The 16496-nt window shown below is 43.5% G+C and overlaps 1 protein-coding gene across 2 annotated transcripts in view; it reads right to left on the bottom strand.

Moving 5' to 3' along the window:
- LOC103181059 (rho GTPase-activating protein 28) overlaps positions 1–16496 on the bottom strand; it is a 65431-nt gene that overhangs the window by 26950 nt on the left and 21985 nt on the right. Inside the window, exon 2 of one of the 2 annotated variants that reach the window (XM_007897261.2) lies at positions 14958–15044. The exons of the other annotated variant lie outside the window; for it this stretch is intronic. Within the exon in view, the coding sequence (XP_007895452.1) occupies positions 14958–15044 (87 nt within the window). The remainder of the gene's footprint in view (positions 1–14957; positions 15045–16496) is intronic. 2 annotated transcript variants of the gene reach the window in all.

Below are 16496 nucleotides of genomic sequence, written 5' to 3'. Positions count from 1 at the left end.
TCCACGAGTCTTTCTGTTTTTCTCAGTCCCCCTCTCGCACAGTCCCAAGTTTCTTGTGTCAATTCATTCAAGAACAAATTAGATATATTTCTGCGAGGAACTACAATAGTTTGGGACACAACATGTCATGCGATTGCCAGAATGGTGGAAGGCAAACTGGATGGATGGTACTTCTTTCACCTGACAAATTCTTATGTTCTTTTGCTCTCTTTGTGCAGCTCAGTCAACCTTGCTCTTATCCTCGCTCTCCTCCCCAGTTTCTCTCTCTCTTTCTCTCTCTCTCTGAAGCTCCAGTTACTAGAATGTGACAGTCTGTGAGCCCCAGCTTGCTACCCATTGTGGAATGCAATGCCTCGCACGTCCAGACATTTTATGTTTGGAGCAACTGTCTTCCAACAGGAATGCTCCAAACAGCTGTTTATCTCAGACTTCCAGGAGAAACCCAGAACATTAGGAATATAGGAACAAAGGAACTCAGGAATAGGGGGGATGCCATTCAGCCCATCAAACCTGTTCCATCAGTTTATTAGATCTGGGAAGATCGTTTAATCTCAATGCTGTGTCATTTTGCTAAACTCTTAATACCTCTACTGCCCTAAAGACTTGACTGAACATTTCTAGTGATTCCCCCTCTATAACAGAACTTGAACAAAATGCTTCCTGATCTCAGTCTGACTCTCCTAGCTCTCATTTTAAGATTATGTCTCCTTGTTTTGGATCCCTCTACCCAAGGGAAGAGTCATCTAGCATCTAATTTATCAATTCCCATCATTATTTTAAACTACTCAATCAGATTATCCCCGCATGGCCTCAGCTCTAAGGAATACAATATAACTCACGTCCAACCAACACCTTGTCATAGACAAGACCCTTCATCCCGGGTAATAAGATAGTAGGATTGGTGTAGAAAGATGTGATCAAATGAAATGGGCTGAAGGACTTTTTTCATCCCTATTACGTTCCATTATACTCCATGCCCATCCGCTATTACACCCCATTACACTCTAAATTTAGCCATCTGTTACACTCCGACTCAGATCAGGAGTTGCACTCTTGGATAAAAATTCCCTTCAACAACAACAACTTGCATTTATACAGCGCCCTTCACACAGGTTAGCGTCTCAGAACTTCATCAATGTGCAGTGTTGGTCAGATGGGATTTCCAATTATAATTACACATCATCAAAGACACAAAGCATAATACTGAATGGGTTTATTAATCCTCTTCTAGGCCACTGTGAGATTCCCCAACTCCAAGCATCGTCAGGTGTTTCCATGCACCAGAATATCTTTTCTAATAGACATTGGGGAAAAGGGAAAGAAATGGTATTAGAGATCGCCTCATAATCTGAGAAAGGGGGGGTGGGGGAGGAGTGGTACAGGCTCGATGGGATGAATGGCCCCCTCCTACTCTTGTGTTACAAAGGATTGGACTTGTCCCCACTCCTGGTGTAACTGAATCTCATGCCCTTGGAATGCAGACGGCAGAATTTAGCTTCACCGCCTGGGAGTTTAGTTTTATCTGGGCATCTATTTCAGACACTACACCAGCAGATGGGAGATTATATCCCCCCACCTCTCACCCCCCTTCAAATCCACTTCATTCATCATGCTATTGACAATCTTTCCTACTGACCAATAACCATCAACACTTCCAGTCTGGCCCTTTCAGACCTTTCATTGCCTGCAATTTGATGCACACTTTACACCACAATAGGGTCAAAAATCCTTATTAATCATAAATATTGACTCCACTCCCCGAGAGATCGCACTTACCTCTCTTCCTCCCCGCACGCAACTCCCCCCAAGAGACATCTAACCTCCCCCTGAAGAGACTCCCAACCACAGAGACCCTACTTACCTCCCTTTAGCGCATGCAATACATTTTATTGATTACGTAAAGTTGACAGCTGAGCAAACTCATTGGGATTGGCTGAATAAATGCCATTTGTTGTTGTTGATTTGAACCCAGAGGTTTCAGATCACCAGTTCAGTGGTCAAAGGCATTTTGCAGGACTAAAACCGCCTGATTAATATTTTTAAAACTCAGTGGTTCAGTTTAAGCTGAATGCTACCCTGGGGTGCTACCTTGTGTGAGGGGTGCTATAGAAATGCAAATTGTTGTCGTCAGGAGCTGTCACTATGCACCTCATCCGCGGAGAGTCCAGATCTGAACCTGCAACCTATTCTCAGGCATTTCCACCCTGCAGAGCATTTTGCAGAAACTCGGGTATAAGTAATAATAAAATTAATAATAATCCTTACATTCCCTTCACTTTGGGAAAGCACTTCACAGGATGCACCCTGGCTGTGTGTTTTGTGGGTGAACACAGCAGCCAATTTTCACAGCAATGTCCCACAAACAGCCATGAAGTGAATGATCAATTTTATGTAAGAAGATTATTTGACATGAACTGTGAAAAACAAAGTAAAGGGGGTTGACTTCATATTTAGACGTGTCCAGCAGGACTAGGGCTTGAGAGAAATATTTCGCCAAGATGAATATAAGTATAAATCAAGATTAAAAAACAGAAAGAAATTGGGGTCACATTGCTCTTTCCTGTCACAACAGCATTGGAGTTTTTTTCCACATTGCTTTGTTGATCTCAGTCATTGTCTCAAAGAGGACAATGACTGAGGTCAACACTGAACATATGGAGTCCTGCAACAGTTTAGCAAGTTTTGATTCCTGGACGGGGTGAAAGCTTATGCAAATTTCCTTACTCCACACGCCCCTGTTTAACTAGCAGTAAGTAGGAACCTGGTTGTAGTCGATTGGTGGATCACGTTCCTGGGGTAATAATCACTTCAAAAATAAAATTAGATCACTCAGTTCATGATGTTTGTGGGACACTGCTACGCACAACTGGCTGCCGCATTTTGCCCGCAAAATATACAAGTGAATCCAATTCACAAAATATTCTGTGAAGCACTTTGAGACATCTTAACCACGTGATAAGGCGCTATATCAAATTATTAGTAATATAATGCAGCACAAATCAAATTAAAAGGAGGCAGCACAGATCCTACAATACAGTTACAATTTGAAAACAAAAATATTTGTTTCATAGGGAATTTCTAAGGCTTCCTTGTGTTATTACACCACATAATCTGCATCCTACCAGGCCACTGTTATCCACGATAAAGGAGTGCGTGGGGGGGAAGAGAATAAATTCTAGCCTGAAGTTCCACCCAATCTTAGACGGTAAAACATGTTATCTTAAGAGTTAAACATAGGAGAAACTGTGTAAAATGTTTAATCTGTCTAAATTTAGATATTGTTTCTTGCAAAGAGCCAAATTTAGGACTGAATTTAAACAGTTTCCACAATTCTTCACCATCTTACATTTTAAGTCAAAATGGCCTGACCGGCTGAGATCGAGCGAAATTTCTGTCCTCTGAACGCTGGGATTTTGCTGAGGGAACCCTTGGCTGGGACACTGGAAGAAAATCTCTTCTCTTTTTGACTAGTGTCAAGGGATCTATAGCATCCACCTGAGGAGACAGACATCACAGCAAAGCACCAAGCTCAGCTGCGTTATCTGCCTCTTTTCCTTCCATCTCTAAACAGCAAAAATAAACTTACAACTATTCTCTTCCACTAAATCTGCAGGCCACCTGGTTATCCTCCTCAGCAAAGTCAAAGAGCACTCCCACAATTTTTCAGATCAATATTTAATCTGAAGAACACCACCTCCTACAACACAGTAATTCCCCCCCTCTCCCAGCGCAGCACTGGAGTGTCAATAACAACAACAGCAACAAATTACATTTGTATAGCGCCTTTCACATCGAGAGGACATCCTGAGGCTCTGGACAGTCTGGGATTTTGACCCGAGCAGGGATCAGGGGTTGTGGAGGGCAGGCAGGGTAGGGGTAAGAGGGTGGCTGAATGTGCGGTCGAAGAGGAGGGTCTTGAGACTTGTTTTGAAGGAGGTAAGGGAGGGAGCAAGACAAAGGGGCCATGGGATGAAGATGGGGGCAGAGGAACTGAAGGCCCAACCGCCGATGGTAAGTCTAAAAATAAACCAATGGCACTGCCATGAATTAGAGCCAAGAATACAACTTCTAACATTTGATACATTGCTTTATCAAAAGTGAATGACCACTAATATAATTTTAAATTGTAAAAACAAACAGCTTGACATCAATCTGAATGGTATAACATTCAGTCGGGTGATGTGAAAGACATTAAATGAATGTAGATTCCTATTACCAGCCTGGAATAATCTTGTGCATTTATAATTTCGATTTTCACAAGACAGATTACGATGAAGACGACCCTTTTTTGGATCATTTGATCTAATCCTTACAACAAAACACCAAGTTAAAATGAGTCGCAAGTTGGTGCTTGAAGTGAAACCACAGTAAAGATGAGAACAGTCATCCAGTGGAACACAAGTAATTAAGTATAGGATTTAACATTACTGCACTGTCACATTTCCAAACTTTGCAACCGATGGGTTGAAAAATTAGGTACATGATGCAATAGTTATCACTGGTGAAATACTATATTTTCCACCCTAATGTGAGTGGGTGGAATTAGCTTCTTTACAAACATAGCAATCACAGAAGATGATGATGGAGTCCTGTAGCTCAGTAATTAGAGCACTCGCCTCACAAGCGAGAGACCTTAGTTCGATTCCCAGCAGGACGAAACGTTGGGCAAGTTTCCTTAATCCACACGCCTCTGTTTATCTAGCACTAAGTAGGAATCCGATTGTTAGTCGATTGGCATATCGCTTTTCCGGAGGTAATAATTCCTTTAAAAAAAACTATAATTTGGTCACTCAATCCATGACTGTTTGTGGGACACTGCTGTGCGCAATTGTCTGCCACGGTTCGTCCACAAAATATACAGTCAATTCACTTTACAGTATATTCTGTGAAGCGCTTTGAGATGTCTTGTAGACGTGATAAGGCATTATATCAATTACAAGGATTATTATTATGATTTGGCCCATCTCTTCCTCCAGTTACATACTTAATCCTTCCTCTTTCCCCAAACCCTTCTAGAATTATTTCTCTTCAAATACTTATCCAATGACCATTAAAATGTTGCTTAGTTCTCAGCTTCGGTAGCTAACTAGGGCAAAGCCCAAATTTTAATACCTTTTTGCACCACTACATCACCCAACATCACATCAACAACAACATTACATTTGTATAGCGCCTTTCACGTCGGGAGGACGTCCCAAGGCGCTGGACAGAGTACAGCATTTCAGACCCGAGCTGGGGTTGAGGGGGGTAAAGGAGGGGAGGGGAAGGGGGGTGGCCGATGGCATGGTCGAAAAGGAGGGTCTTGAGGCGGGACTTGAAAGAGGCTAAGGAGGGGGCGAGGCAGAGTGACTGGGGAATGGAATTCCAGAGGTTGGGGGCAGAGTGGCTGAAGGCTCTCCTGCCAATGGTGGGGCAGGTGGGTCAGGGGACGTGGAGCAGGCCAGAGCCGGCTGAGAGGAGAGAACGGGTGGGTTGGTAGGGGCTTAGGAGGTCGCAGAGGTAGGGTGGGGCGAGGCTATGGAGGACTTTGTAGGTGAGGACCAGGATCTTGAACTGGCTCCTCTGAAGGATAGGGAGCCAGTGGAGTCGGGCGAGAGTTGGGGAGATGGGGTCACGGAGTTTGGTGCGAGAGAGGAGACGGGCTGCAGAGTTCTGGATTATCTGCAGCCTGTGGAGGGAGGAGTTGGGAAGGCCGACAAGCAGCATTTGCATCGTCAAACCTGGAGGTGATGAAGGCATGAACAAGAGTTTCAGAGGCCTGAGGGGTGAGATCGTGGCGGAGTCGGGCGATGATCTAGAGGGAAGGCAAAGCGGGGCATGGCTTGATGTGGGGAAGAAAAGACAGTTGAGGGTCGAACAAGACATCTAGGTTCCTACTGGCTTGGTGAGTTGTAGTGTGCAACCATGGAGGTACACATCAAGGTAAGGAGATACATATCAAGGTAAGGAGAATATGGGAAACTCAAAGGCAATAACTACCATGAAGTACAAATAAAATGTTATAATCTCAGTGCAATGAACACAATCAGCATCCACAACTCAATACTTCTAGTACACATTTGTTTCCAATACACTATTCCTAATGGTTCATATAAGCAATAAACTAGGGAAAGAGAAAACACAAACCTCTTTGGAAGTAGTGTGAGGAAACCTGGTAGATATTGCCATCCTGGATTCTCTCCCATTTCATTCAGTGGCTGAGCTGCTTTTATATATATATTATATACATATACATACGCACACACATAGATAGAGATATATGCTGTATGCTTCATGCCTTCATGGATCCGGGCTTCAATCAACCAGATTCAGTTGTTGAGCTCCCATGGGCTTTACTAACTCGTTTCCTCAACACAAGAGCACTTCATCAGACACACTGCCTCTCTTTGTAGGTACGATGTGTACATTCTTTGTTCTTCATCGAGGCACAGAACCAAATTAAATGGAGACCGACCCTATCTCATCAGGATAACCATGTTAGTTTGCAGCAGCTGCATTCTCTCTATCTCCAGGTTTAATTACACTAAAGAGTGCCTGAAAGTTGGGGCAGCCTCTTAGCTCTTCCCACTTCCCTCTTTATAAAATAAGGCTACAAGGATTTCATTCCGTAAATGGTTTTCATTGAAGCCTAAATAGATTGTGGTTCTTCATTCATCTTCCCTCCACAGAAAGCCCAGAGGGAGGAGTGGCGGAGGGGAGGGGGATGGTTATATGTGGACTGCAGATTCCACTTACCAGCAAGGAAATGGAACAGATTTACAGGGCTGCGATCAAAAGGTCTTCATGGGTGTTAATTTTCAGGGTTTTGCCGTTCACCACTTCACAGAGTGAGAGGTGTTTAACCTCTCAGTGACTTGCACAGGTCAGGATACACTACAGATGCCTGTGCGAGCAGCACCACATCACCACAGGCACCGACCACATGAACATTCCCTTAGGCTCACTCCAACTCTGTGAGCCTGTACAGAACTTACGCATTTTGTTCCACCCTCAATTCTCCTTCAAATCTTTGATCTGAGTTCTGACCTCGTCTGCTTTCTTTCGTCTCCACTGAATTGCCTTCTTTTCCCACCCTGCCTCATCACCCGCACAGCTGAAACCTTATCCATGCCTTTGTCATCTCCAGACTCAATTTTTCAAGCCTTGTTTGCCAGCCTGCACAAACTCCAGAACTTCTCAGCCAGCATCCTCTCCCATAATAGTTCTACGAGCCCATCACTAATTCTCGCCTAGCTCTACTGGCCCCCTAAACCCCAGTGGGTCAGCTTTAAGATCCTTGTCCTTATCTTTAAATGCCTCCATTGTCTTGCTCCACCCTAACTCAGCAACCTCCTGCATCCCTATTCCACAACCACCCCCTTCATTCCACTAACTCTGGCGTGCTTCATGCACTCCACCCAACAATCGTCAGATGAGCTTTAAGCCACTTTGTCTCCTCCCTCTGGAACTCTTCCGAAATCCCTCAGCCTCGCCCTTTCCCTCTTGGCTTTCAAAACCCATCTAAGAACCTACCTCTTTGATGGCACTTTTGGCCACTTCCCCCCATTCCTCCTGTCTCCTCTCAGCACGGGCTCCTATTAAGTCCTTGTAAAGAGCTTTGAGATATTTTCCCCACATGAGCGGGCTATCTATATAAGTACAAATCATTGTTGTTCAAACCCACTAACATCCATCTGACCATTTGCAAAGTTAAACGCTTAAGGCTTGAGAGGGGGCGTGAAAAAAAACACTTGCCAGGAAAACATCACACCAATTCCACAGGGAAAACAAGTGAATGAGTCTAAACAGAGAGCTGAACTCGGAATGCACTTGAGCACTTGGTCACTCGGCTCAGGCCGGGCCTGCCCTGCCGGAGAGGCAATCCTTTGGCACCTGACTTGCTCAAGTGGTAGTGGAAACATGGTTCAGGTTTGCATTGTCCTTTTGATAATTTGTGGCCTAGAAGAGTTTGGGGGATTAGAGTTTATCTGGTGTGGATAAGCCCATTCCCAAAGTGGAACATTTTGGTTTAATTCAGTTAATGAGTGAGCAGGACTAACCTCACTCATTAAAAATAAAGTATAGGCATGATAAGCCAAATGGCCTCCATCTGTGATGTACATTTCTGTGGTTCTGCTGTACTGGCAAGAAATTAGTTCACTTCAGATCACTTCTTGCGAGTTGGGTTCTTGCAGACTGTCATGCCACTGGTGGTGTCCTAGCAGGGAACATTACCCCAATGCCCCATTTACTCTGTACGCTTCATATCTCTCAATCAATTGACTACATCTTTGGGTCAATTAGATAATTATCATGGTGATAATATCACCATGTGACATTTTTCCCTTTCCTCCCATTATGGTAATAAAAGCATAGTCTTTTCAAAGTATACGATGTTCCTCATTGATGCTGTGTAGCCTTGAAACACTGGATTGTGGATAATGGAACCAAAGGATCCTGTGGGCAATCTTCACACCCTGGGGGCTTTTGCTAATTATAGCAACACCAACAGTTTGGATTTCCGACAAGGAATTTGATATCGAACCCATTCTCCAGATCCATGGGCTATTTCAGCAGTGTGCTATTTATTCCCGATATAGAACCAGTCAATGGTATTTATCTCCAATTACATTTGATACGATTGATCTTACGAGCTCAGTGTGACACTCTAATGCAATGCTGAGGGAGTGCTGTGTTATTTATTGTAGGTGTTATGCTTTGAGTGAGAAGATGAACCGAGGTTCCGTGTGAACTTTAAAGATCCTTCAAGATCATTCAAAAAGAGAAGGGGGAATAATTGATCAGGCTCCGCATAACCTTTTGTGGGACTTTGCTGTACGGAAATTGAAATGTGTTTTTTTCCTACAAAATTCCTAATTGTTTAAAAAAAGAAGAAAAGTGACAAGTTTTTAATGATAATAAAATAATCCTTGCCTTATCACATCAAGAATGCCTGAATGCCCCAAAGAGTTTTGTGTCAAGTGCAGTGAGTGCGTATTTGTAGGTGAAAGCGGCAACTCAAGTATCAAGACCCAAGCTTGACACCTGCCAATAATTTCTCGATTTATCTCATATTTTACTCTGCTGGAGAAAATGTCTTATCAGTGCAATATTTGCTCGCTAAGTACTTTAAGACAATTCACCTTGATAAGATACTTTTAACATCCCCCTAAACAGGCAGACAGTTCAACCTCTGACACTTTGTGAGACACTGCTGCGCACAAATTGACTGCTGTGTTGACTTATAATACACATTCACTATTTTTGACAGTTAAAATCCAGTGGAGCTTTTTGAGATGTCTCAATGATGTGATACGGCGCAACATCAAATGCAAGGATTATTATTATTATTTTCTGCATACGTTGTGTTCTTGAAGTTTCTGAGTTGGTGCTTTTAAGCTTTTGCACCGCCCCCACCCCACCGCCTGTTGTAGCACTGTGCCCTGCTGACCAGAAGATCACAAGACTCCAATCCCGGTCTGTATTGATTTAGCTAATCTCATCCAGAGCAGTAACCAGAATCCTCACTCCTAATCTCTATCCAGAGATTCCCACTCGGTGCAGACATCAGAATCAAACTCAGCTGTAATGTCCGTGCTTCCTCTCCCACCACCCCGCCCCCCCACCCCACCAGTATGTTCAGTAGAACTGGAACAATGGAGTTTTTGTAGGTGGAGACCTCCAGTTTCGTGGTTAGAGGACCTGGGTTCGATTCCTGGGCAGGATGAAATCTTAGGCAAGTTTCCTTACTCCACACACCTCTGTTTATCTCGCAGCAAGTAGGAACCCGGTTGTTAGTCGATTGGCGGATCACTTTTCCAGGGGTAAATATTTGTTCAAATTATTTTTTTAAAATAATAATTTGGATACTCAATCTATGACTGTTTGTGGGACCCTGCTGTGTGCATATTGGCTGCCGCGTTTCGCCCAGAAAATACTCAGTCAATTCACTTTACAGTATATTCTGTGAAGTGCTTTGAGACATCTCAAAGATGTGATAAGTCGCTATATCAAATGCAAGGATTGCTATTATATTATGATTAATGGGACAGGACATGCACACATGCGCACACGTGAAGATACACACACAAACACACACCACACACGTGTTCACCTACCCACACTCACATGGAAACCCATGCACACCTGGCCACATATACTCATGAACACACACATGTGCACATGTTTCCATACAAGTGTGGATTCACATAAATGCACACGCACACCTGTTTGCGTAAACACAAACTCAATACGTTATATACACATCCAGACTCACAAATGCATTGACGCGTATCCATACATGTTCACATACAAGCATGTATGCATACGCACACACACACACAAATCCAAAAAGACTCTTTCTGACAATCGGAATCTACAATATGTAGAATCTTTGCCGATATTCCCTGGTCAGGGATCCAGTCTCCTTACCAGTAGCCTCCTGGACCAGTCCGAGCTCCGAGGGATTCCTCTTTGGCCCTTTCCATTCGTTTTTGGGGGACGGTTTGTGTCTGAGCCCCTGGTCCCACCGTCTCTCAGCATCAAACTGCACTCTCCACTGAATGGACGGTCTCCGCAAACCAGCAGCGCATTTGACTTTTACAATGACAGTAAAAAGAGACAGCTGCTTCTAGCTCCACCCCTCAGGTCAAAAGGCCAAGAAGCCAGAATTCTCGGAGTCCAAACTCAAATCTAATAAAACCTAAAATCCCCACTGCAGAGTCCAGAGCGGAGCCAACTGCTCACTTTCCTGCAGTTACCCACTTGCTATCTAAACAGGATGAAAGTGATCCAGTAAAGAAATTGGCAATAAAGCAACTGATCATTTTCAGTACCCCAGTAACTGTGCATCTTATCATTCCAGTGAAAGGGGTAATGCAATGCCTTCTACTCTTATCCGGTGTGGAGAAATGAACATGGTGGGAGCAAACCCCCTGAACTCGCATCTTTAAATGGCGCACAGACCCTTGATAAAAATAATATCTGCATTTGATACAGCGCATTATCGCGTCTTCGAGTCTTCTCAAAGTGCTTCGCAGAATGTACTGTACAATGAGTTGCCTATATATTTTTTGATGCCACCAAAATGACAAGATAAACATTTAACATTCAAAGTGCCTTTCATGCAGGTAAAACTGCTCGAACCACTTGACAAAGGGAATCAGCAAGCAGGATGGTAAAAAGGGAATGTTTAATGTTCCTGACCCAAGGTTTTTAAAAGAGCTTTGAAAGCAAGGAGAGAGGTACAAAGTGAAGGGATTTTGGGAGAGAGCTCCAACGTGTGGGAGTGTAGTGGCTCGAGTTTGGCCACCAACAGTGGAACCAAGGAAGTGGAGAACAAGCATCAACAACAACAACAACTTGCACTTACATAGTGCCCTCCACACAGGGTAGAGTCTTGGAACGCTTAATGGTGGCGGAACCTGACTGCAAGCCGGGGGGGATGTGGCTGTATGCCTGGTTGAAGAGAAAGGTTTTCAGGCGGGACTTGAAAAAGCGGAGAGAGGGGACAATGCGGAGGGATTGAGGGAGAGTGTTCTAGAGTTTCGGGGCATAGTGGCTGAAAGCGCGACCTCCGATGGTGGGGCAGAGGGTGTGAGGGACAAGCAGGAATCCAGTGCCAATCAAGTGGAGGTGCCGGGTGGTGGATTGGGAAGTGAAGAGGTCGGAGATGTAGGAAGGTGCCAGAGAGTGAAGGGATTTGAACACAAGTATGAGGATCTGAAGTTGATCTGTTCAGTGATTGGGAGCTAGAGGAGCCTGGCTATCGAACGCAAGGATTATTTTGAAGTATTACCATCACAGCCAAAGCCTCCTTCAAGACCCATCTCAAGACCCTCCTTTTCGACCGTGCCTTCGGTCACCCTCCTACCTTTACCCTCCCCGCCCTCCACCCATCCTCATCCCAACCACCAGCTCGGGTGTGGACCCTGACTGTCCAGCGCTTTAGGACGTCATCCTGACGTGAACGGCGCTATACAAAAATGTAATTTGTAAAGGAGGTCCTCAATAAAGGGTCAGCCAGACATTCTACACACGGTGCCTCCAGGATCTGCTGAATACTTCAGCCAATCTCACAAAGGCAGCGCTGCCATATTATGCAATAGCTCAAATAATAATAATAATCCTTGCATTTGATATAGCGCATTATCACATCTTCGAGACGTCTCAAAGCACTGCACAGAATATACTGTAAAGTGAATTGACTGTATATTTTTATGATTAAAACACAGCAGCCAATTGCACACAGCAATGTCCCACAAACAGTCATGGACTGAGTGACCAATGTTTTTTAAAAAAAAATTTTCAAGGAATCATTACCGCCGGATCCACCAATCGATTAACAACCAGGTTCCTACTTATTGCTAGGTAAACAGAGGTGTGCGAAGTAAGGAAACTTGCCCAACGTTTTGCCTTGCCAGGAATCGAACCCAGGTCTCCCTTATGAGGCAAGTGCTCTAACTACTGAGCTACAGGACTCCTCAGCGCACCAACCAACCCTGAAAGCATTGCGTGAACAATGCAGGTGCGAGATTCTCGCAGGAAAACTTTCAGCGTGAGAAAAAAAGCACCCCAATTATGTGGAACAACTTCAGGAAACATGTGGGTTTGTTGCTGAAATCCCCACCATCGACAGCCATTCTGCCCTCGCTCTGTGGAACTCCATCCAACTTCCTCCCTTCTTACAAGCCACATCTCAAAATGTACCTCTTGGCCATGCTGTTAGTCATCATTCCCTGCCCACTCTCCAACCCCATCCTCGGCTCCCAGCTTGGGTACCCATCCAGCACTGTGAATGCAGTTTGAGACCTGAAAAGTACTATAAATATAAATGCTATGATATTGTAGTGATTCAGAGGCCTTAAAAGTCTACCCAGTCTGAGCTCATAACTCAATTTTGTCTTGGAAAACTAATAATAGAGCTCACCTTTTACTTCCACACCTTTTCCTCAAAATTTATATTTTGTGCTCAAATATTTCACTAATGCCCTTTAAAGGAATATTAGGGATTCTGCTTCAACCACCAAATTTAAATGTTGGGTTTCCTTCCTTTAAAGTCACCAGCTTCCAAATTAAGACAGAATTGAAGAATTCTACAGTTCTGTGCGATTTTACATCTTAAGATCAAAGATCTGAAATTTAACTTTCGCCTGTACGACTACTTTATCTTAAAATTTAAGATGGTGCAGGATCTTCCGAACTCAGTCTTAATTTGACATGTTTCCGTTAGAGAAAAAACAGCTTCCAAATTAAGACTGAAATGAGGAATTTTCTACAGTTCTGCAACATGGTAAAATTTGTAAGGTAAAATAATTGTATAGGTTTAGATTAGATGGAATAGTGGGCCCCCGAGTTGTGTAATTAACACTATCCAGCAGTCTAATCTCATTCACAGGATTTCCTTTGTTACCGCCGCCAGGCTCTATCACAGGCTGATATAACATACAGCAGCTACACCCAGAACTTTTTATCTGTGCTAGGAACACATAAACACTCTTCCAAGTTTTGCACTTAGTGAAGTTACGCAACCTCTTCCACTGTGTCAGCGAAAACCTCCCTGAGGTGGGCATTTCCAATACTAGTTATTCTGCTGATCAATGGATTCAAAGAAATAGTCCGCCAGGCGCACCACATATTTGCATCATGTATCATTTCATTTGTAAATAAGACGCCCTTCATTTGCAAACTTTCTCAGGCTTTTGTACTCTCGACACCTGCAAACCCACAAGCAATGCTGGCGAAACCAACTGGTCAAAAAACATTCAAATTCTGCAATGTGTATGTGCTCCATGTTTATTTGTGTTTGCATCTATGTGCTTGTACATGTTTGTACATGTTTACAATTTTTTTTAAAACAACTTTATTTTATATTTTGCCCCTCCAATCTTCTCCCAGTGCTGACTTGTACTGAAATTCACTCTAGACCTTTCCTGGGTCTAGACTTCAGCTATTCACATTTTATAGTATCCAGAACTTAGCAAATTCTTAAATTCAGTCTGAAATTTAGTAAAAACAGCCTCAAAATTAAACAATTCAACAAGTTTTGGATACTGCGAAATGCTAAGAAAAGCTAGTAGAAGCCTAGTCTCTTGCGGAATTTCAGCCTGCATAGCTTTGCGATCAAAGGGAACAAGAGAGATTCCTTTCTTTAATATCTCGTCCAAAGGATGGCACCTCTGAGAACAAGCCCATGTTCACCCACCAAAAAGTCTCCCGTTTTGCACTGCAGGAATAGTCTGTTCCAGCTGAAAATTATAAATTTGGTTTTAGTATTTTACTGTCCAACTATAGTAATAATATAATTATCCTTGCATTTGCTCAGCACCTTATTACTTGAATGCTGCTTCACAGGTGATCACAGTAACCCTAGCTCGGAGACTTTGTGGATATAGAGATTTTGAACAAACTGTTTTAATGACAATCCTTACATTTGGAATAGTCCCTTTCACATTGGGAGGGTGTCCCAAAACACTACAAAAGATATACTGTAAAGTGCCGTGGCTGTGTAATTTGTGACTGAACCTTTAATAACATTAAAAAAACACTCCAAATTTAACGCTATGAACCTGTGACCAGACAACCTCTACAAAACACAATCACTACATTTAACAGTAACATTTCTATTTTAGAGAGCTAAATCAAATGCAAGGATTATTATTGGATTATTGTGTTACGATCCTCCTCTCTGTTCTCAGTTTGTTACAGTCTCCTGTTTCTCTCTCCCCTGGCCTCCCCCTCACACCTGTCTCAGTTTGTCAGTCTCCCTCCTGCTGTTTCTCCGCTTTCATCCCCTTCACTTTCCTATCCTCTCCCTGCTCCAGTCAGTGACCTCTTTGGGTCTTGCACTCAACCTCCTGCCTCTTTGATATCTGACACATTAGCATTGCTAGTGCACTGTAATCTCATGTACAAATTGTTCAGACACAAACTCAACATGAGATTCAACCGGCGGCTTTTGCGGGCAGATCCCTCCTCACCTTCCAGCGAATGTCGGTAAGTGAAGATAGGTGAGGTCAGGGTCACTTGGCAATATCATCTTAGATAAGTATTTACAGCCACAGACTCTGTTGAAGAGACAGTAGATTAGGCTCCTCGTGTGGAGAAAAAATATAACACTGGGGCAGATTTGTACTGATGGGTGAAACGGCACCCATGTGACAGCCTGGCTCAGTTGGTAACACGCTCAGCTCTCGAGACAGAAAGTCGTGGGTTCATGTGTTGCATTGGGATATTGAGCTCATACAGTCTAGGCTCATACTCCAATGTAGCGTTTGGGGTGGGGGGTTGCATTATCGGAGGTGTCATCCTTTGGATGAGATTGTAAATTGTCTGTCCAAGTGGAGGCTGAAGATTCCATGACATGACTCAAGAAGAGAAGGGCATTTCTTCCAGTGTTCTGGCCAACAATCCCCCAAATTAAATTGCCCATTCACTTCACGGCTGTTTATGAGACATTGCTGTGTGCAACTTGGCTGCCACTTCTGCCTACAGATAGTCACTACATGTTAGAGTATATTTCTGTGAAGCTCTTTGAGACGTCCTCCATGTAAGGATATACCAAATATATTTTTTATCATGGCTTGTTTTTATGAAAAGAAAGACACCGCATTATTATTTCTATTTTCAGTGGTGAGAATATGATTGAATACTCTAAATGGGGTCTAATTTGTAATCTCGAGTCAAGCAAATGGGGACTCCTACCTCTGGAGTGGCATTTGTGTAGGTCGACCTGAATTCTAGTAGTTTTAAGAAATACCACAAATCAATACAGTTTTTTATTGCCTGTAGCTCCAAAATGTCTCAAAGAGCTTCAAGTTAACTTCAAGTTAATGTCCAGCCACATAGTGATTCGTTCTCTTTGACCGAGCCTTCAGCTCCCCTCTCGACTCTCTTCCCCCTTCTCGCTCCCTCCCTTCCCTCCCCTCACCCTGACCATTTCCCCCCTCCTCGCTCCCTCCCTTTCCTCCCCTCACCCTGACCATTTCCCCCCTGCTCGGGTCATGACCCAACTGTGCAGCGCCTTGGGACGTCCTCCTGACGTGAAAGGCGCTTTATAAATGGAATCTTGTTGTTGTTGTTGTTGTTGCTTTTTGGAGGCAAATGCAGCTTCCATTTTTGCACACAGCAAAGTCCCACAGACAGTTACGAGATGAATGACCGAATAACCTGGAGGATTGATTGTCAGTATTACATTCTGTGCTGTAACATGCTAGGATTCCATGATAAGGATGGTGGGAGTGGAAGGTGAGTCTGTCAATTTTTTTCCTCCTATTTTCTCTGTTCCTCCTAAGCTGAAAACATTTGACAGAGACATCAGCTGAGCCCAATGCTATCCTGAAAAGAATTGGTTTGCTAAACTCATAACAGTGCACCTTAATTTTCGGATAATTTATACATGGTTTACCCACTGCACAGTCAGTTCAGTGTTGGGGAAAGCACTGCACTGTCAGAGGTGCCATTAATAATAATAATAATAATAATAATCCTTGCATGTTGACATAGCGCTTTTCACGTCG

Source organism: Callorhinchus milii, unplaced genomic scaffold, assembly GCF_018977255.1.
Source record: "Callorhinchus milii isolate IMCB2004 unplaced genomic scaffold, IMCB_Cmil_1.0 Scaffold2, whole genome shotgun sequence".
NCBI classification, from domain to species: Eukaryota; Metazoa; Chordata; class Chondrichthyes; order Chimaeriformes; family Callorhinchidae; genus Callorhinchus; species Callorhinchus milii.
This window is presented reverse-complemented; position numbering and strand designations above follow the sequence as displayed.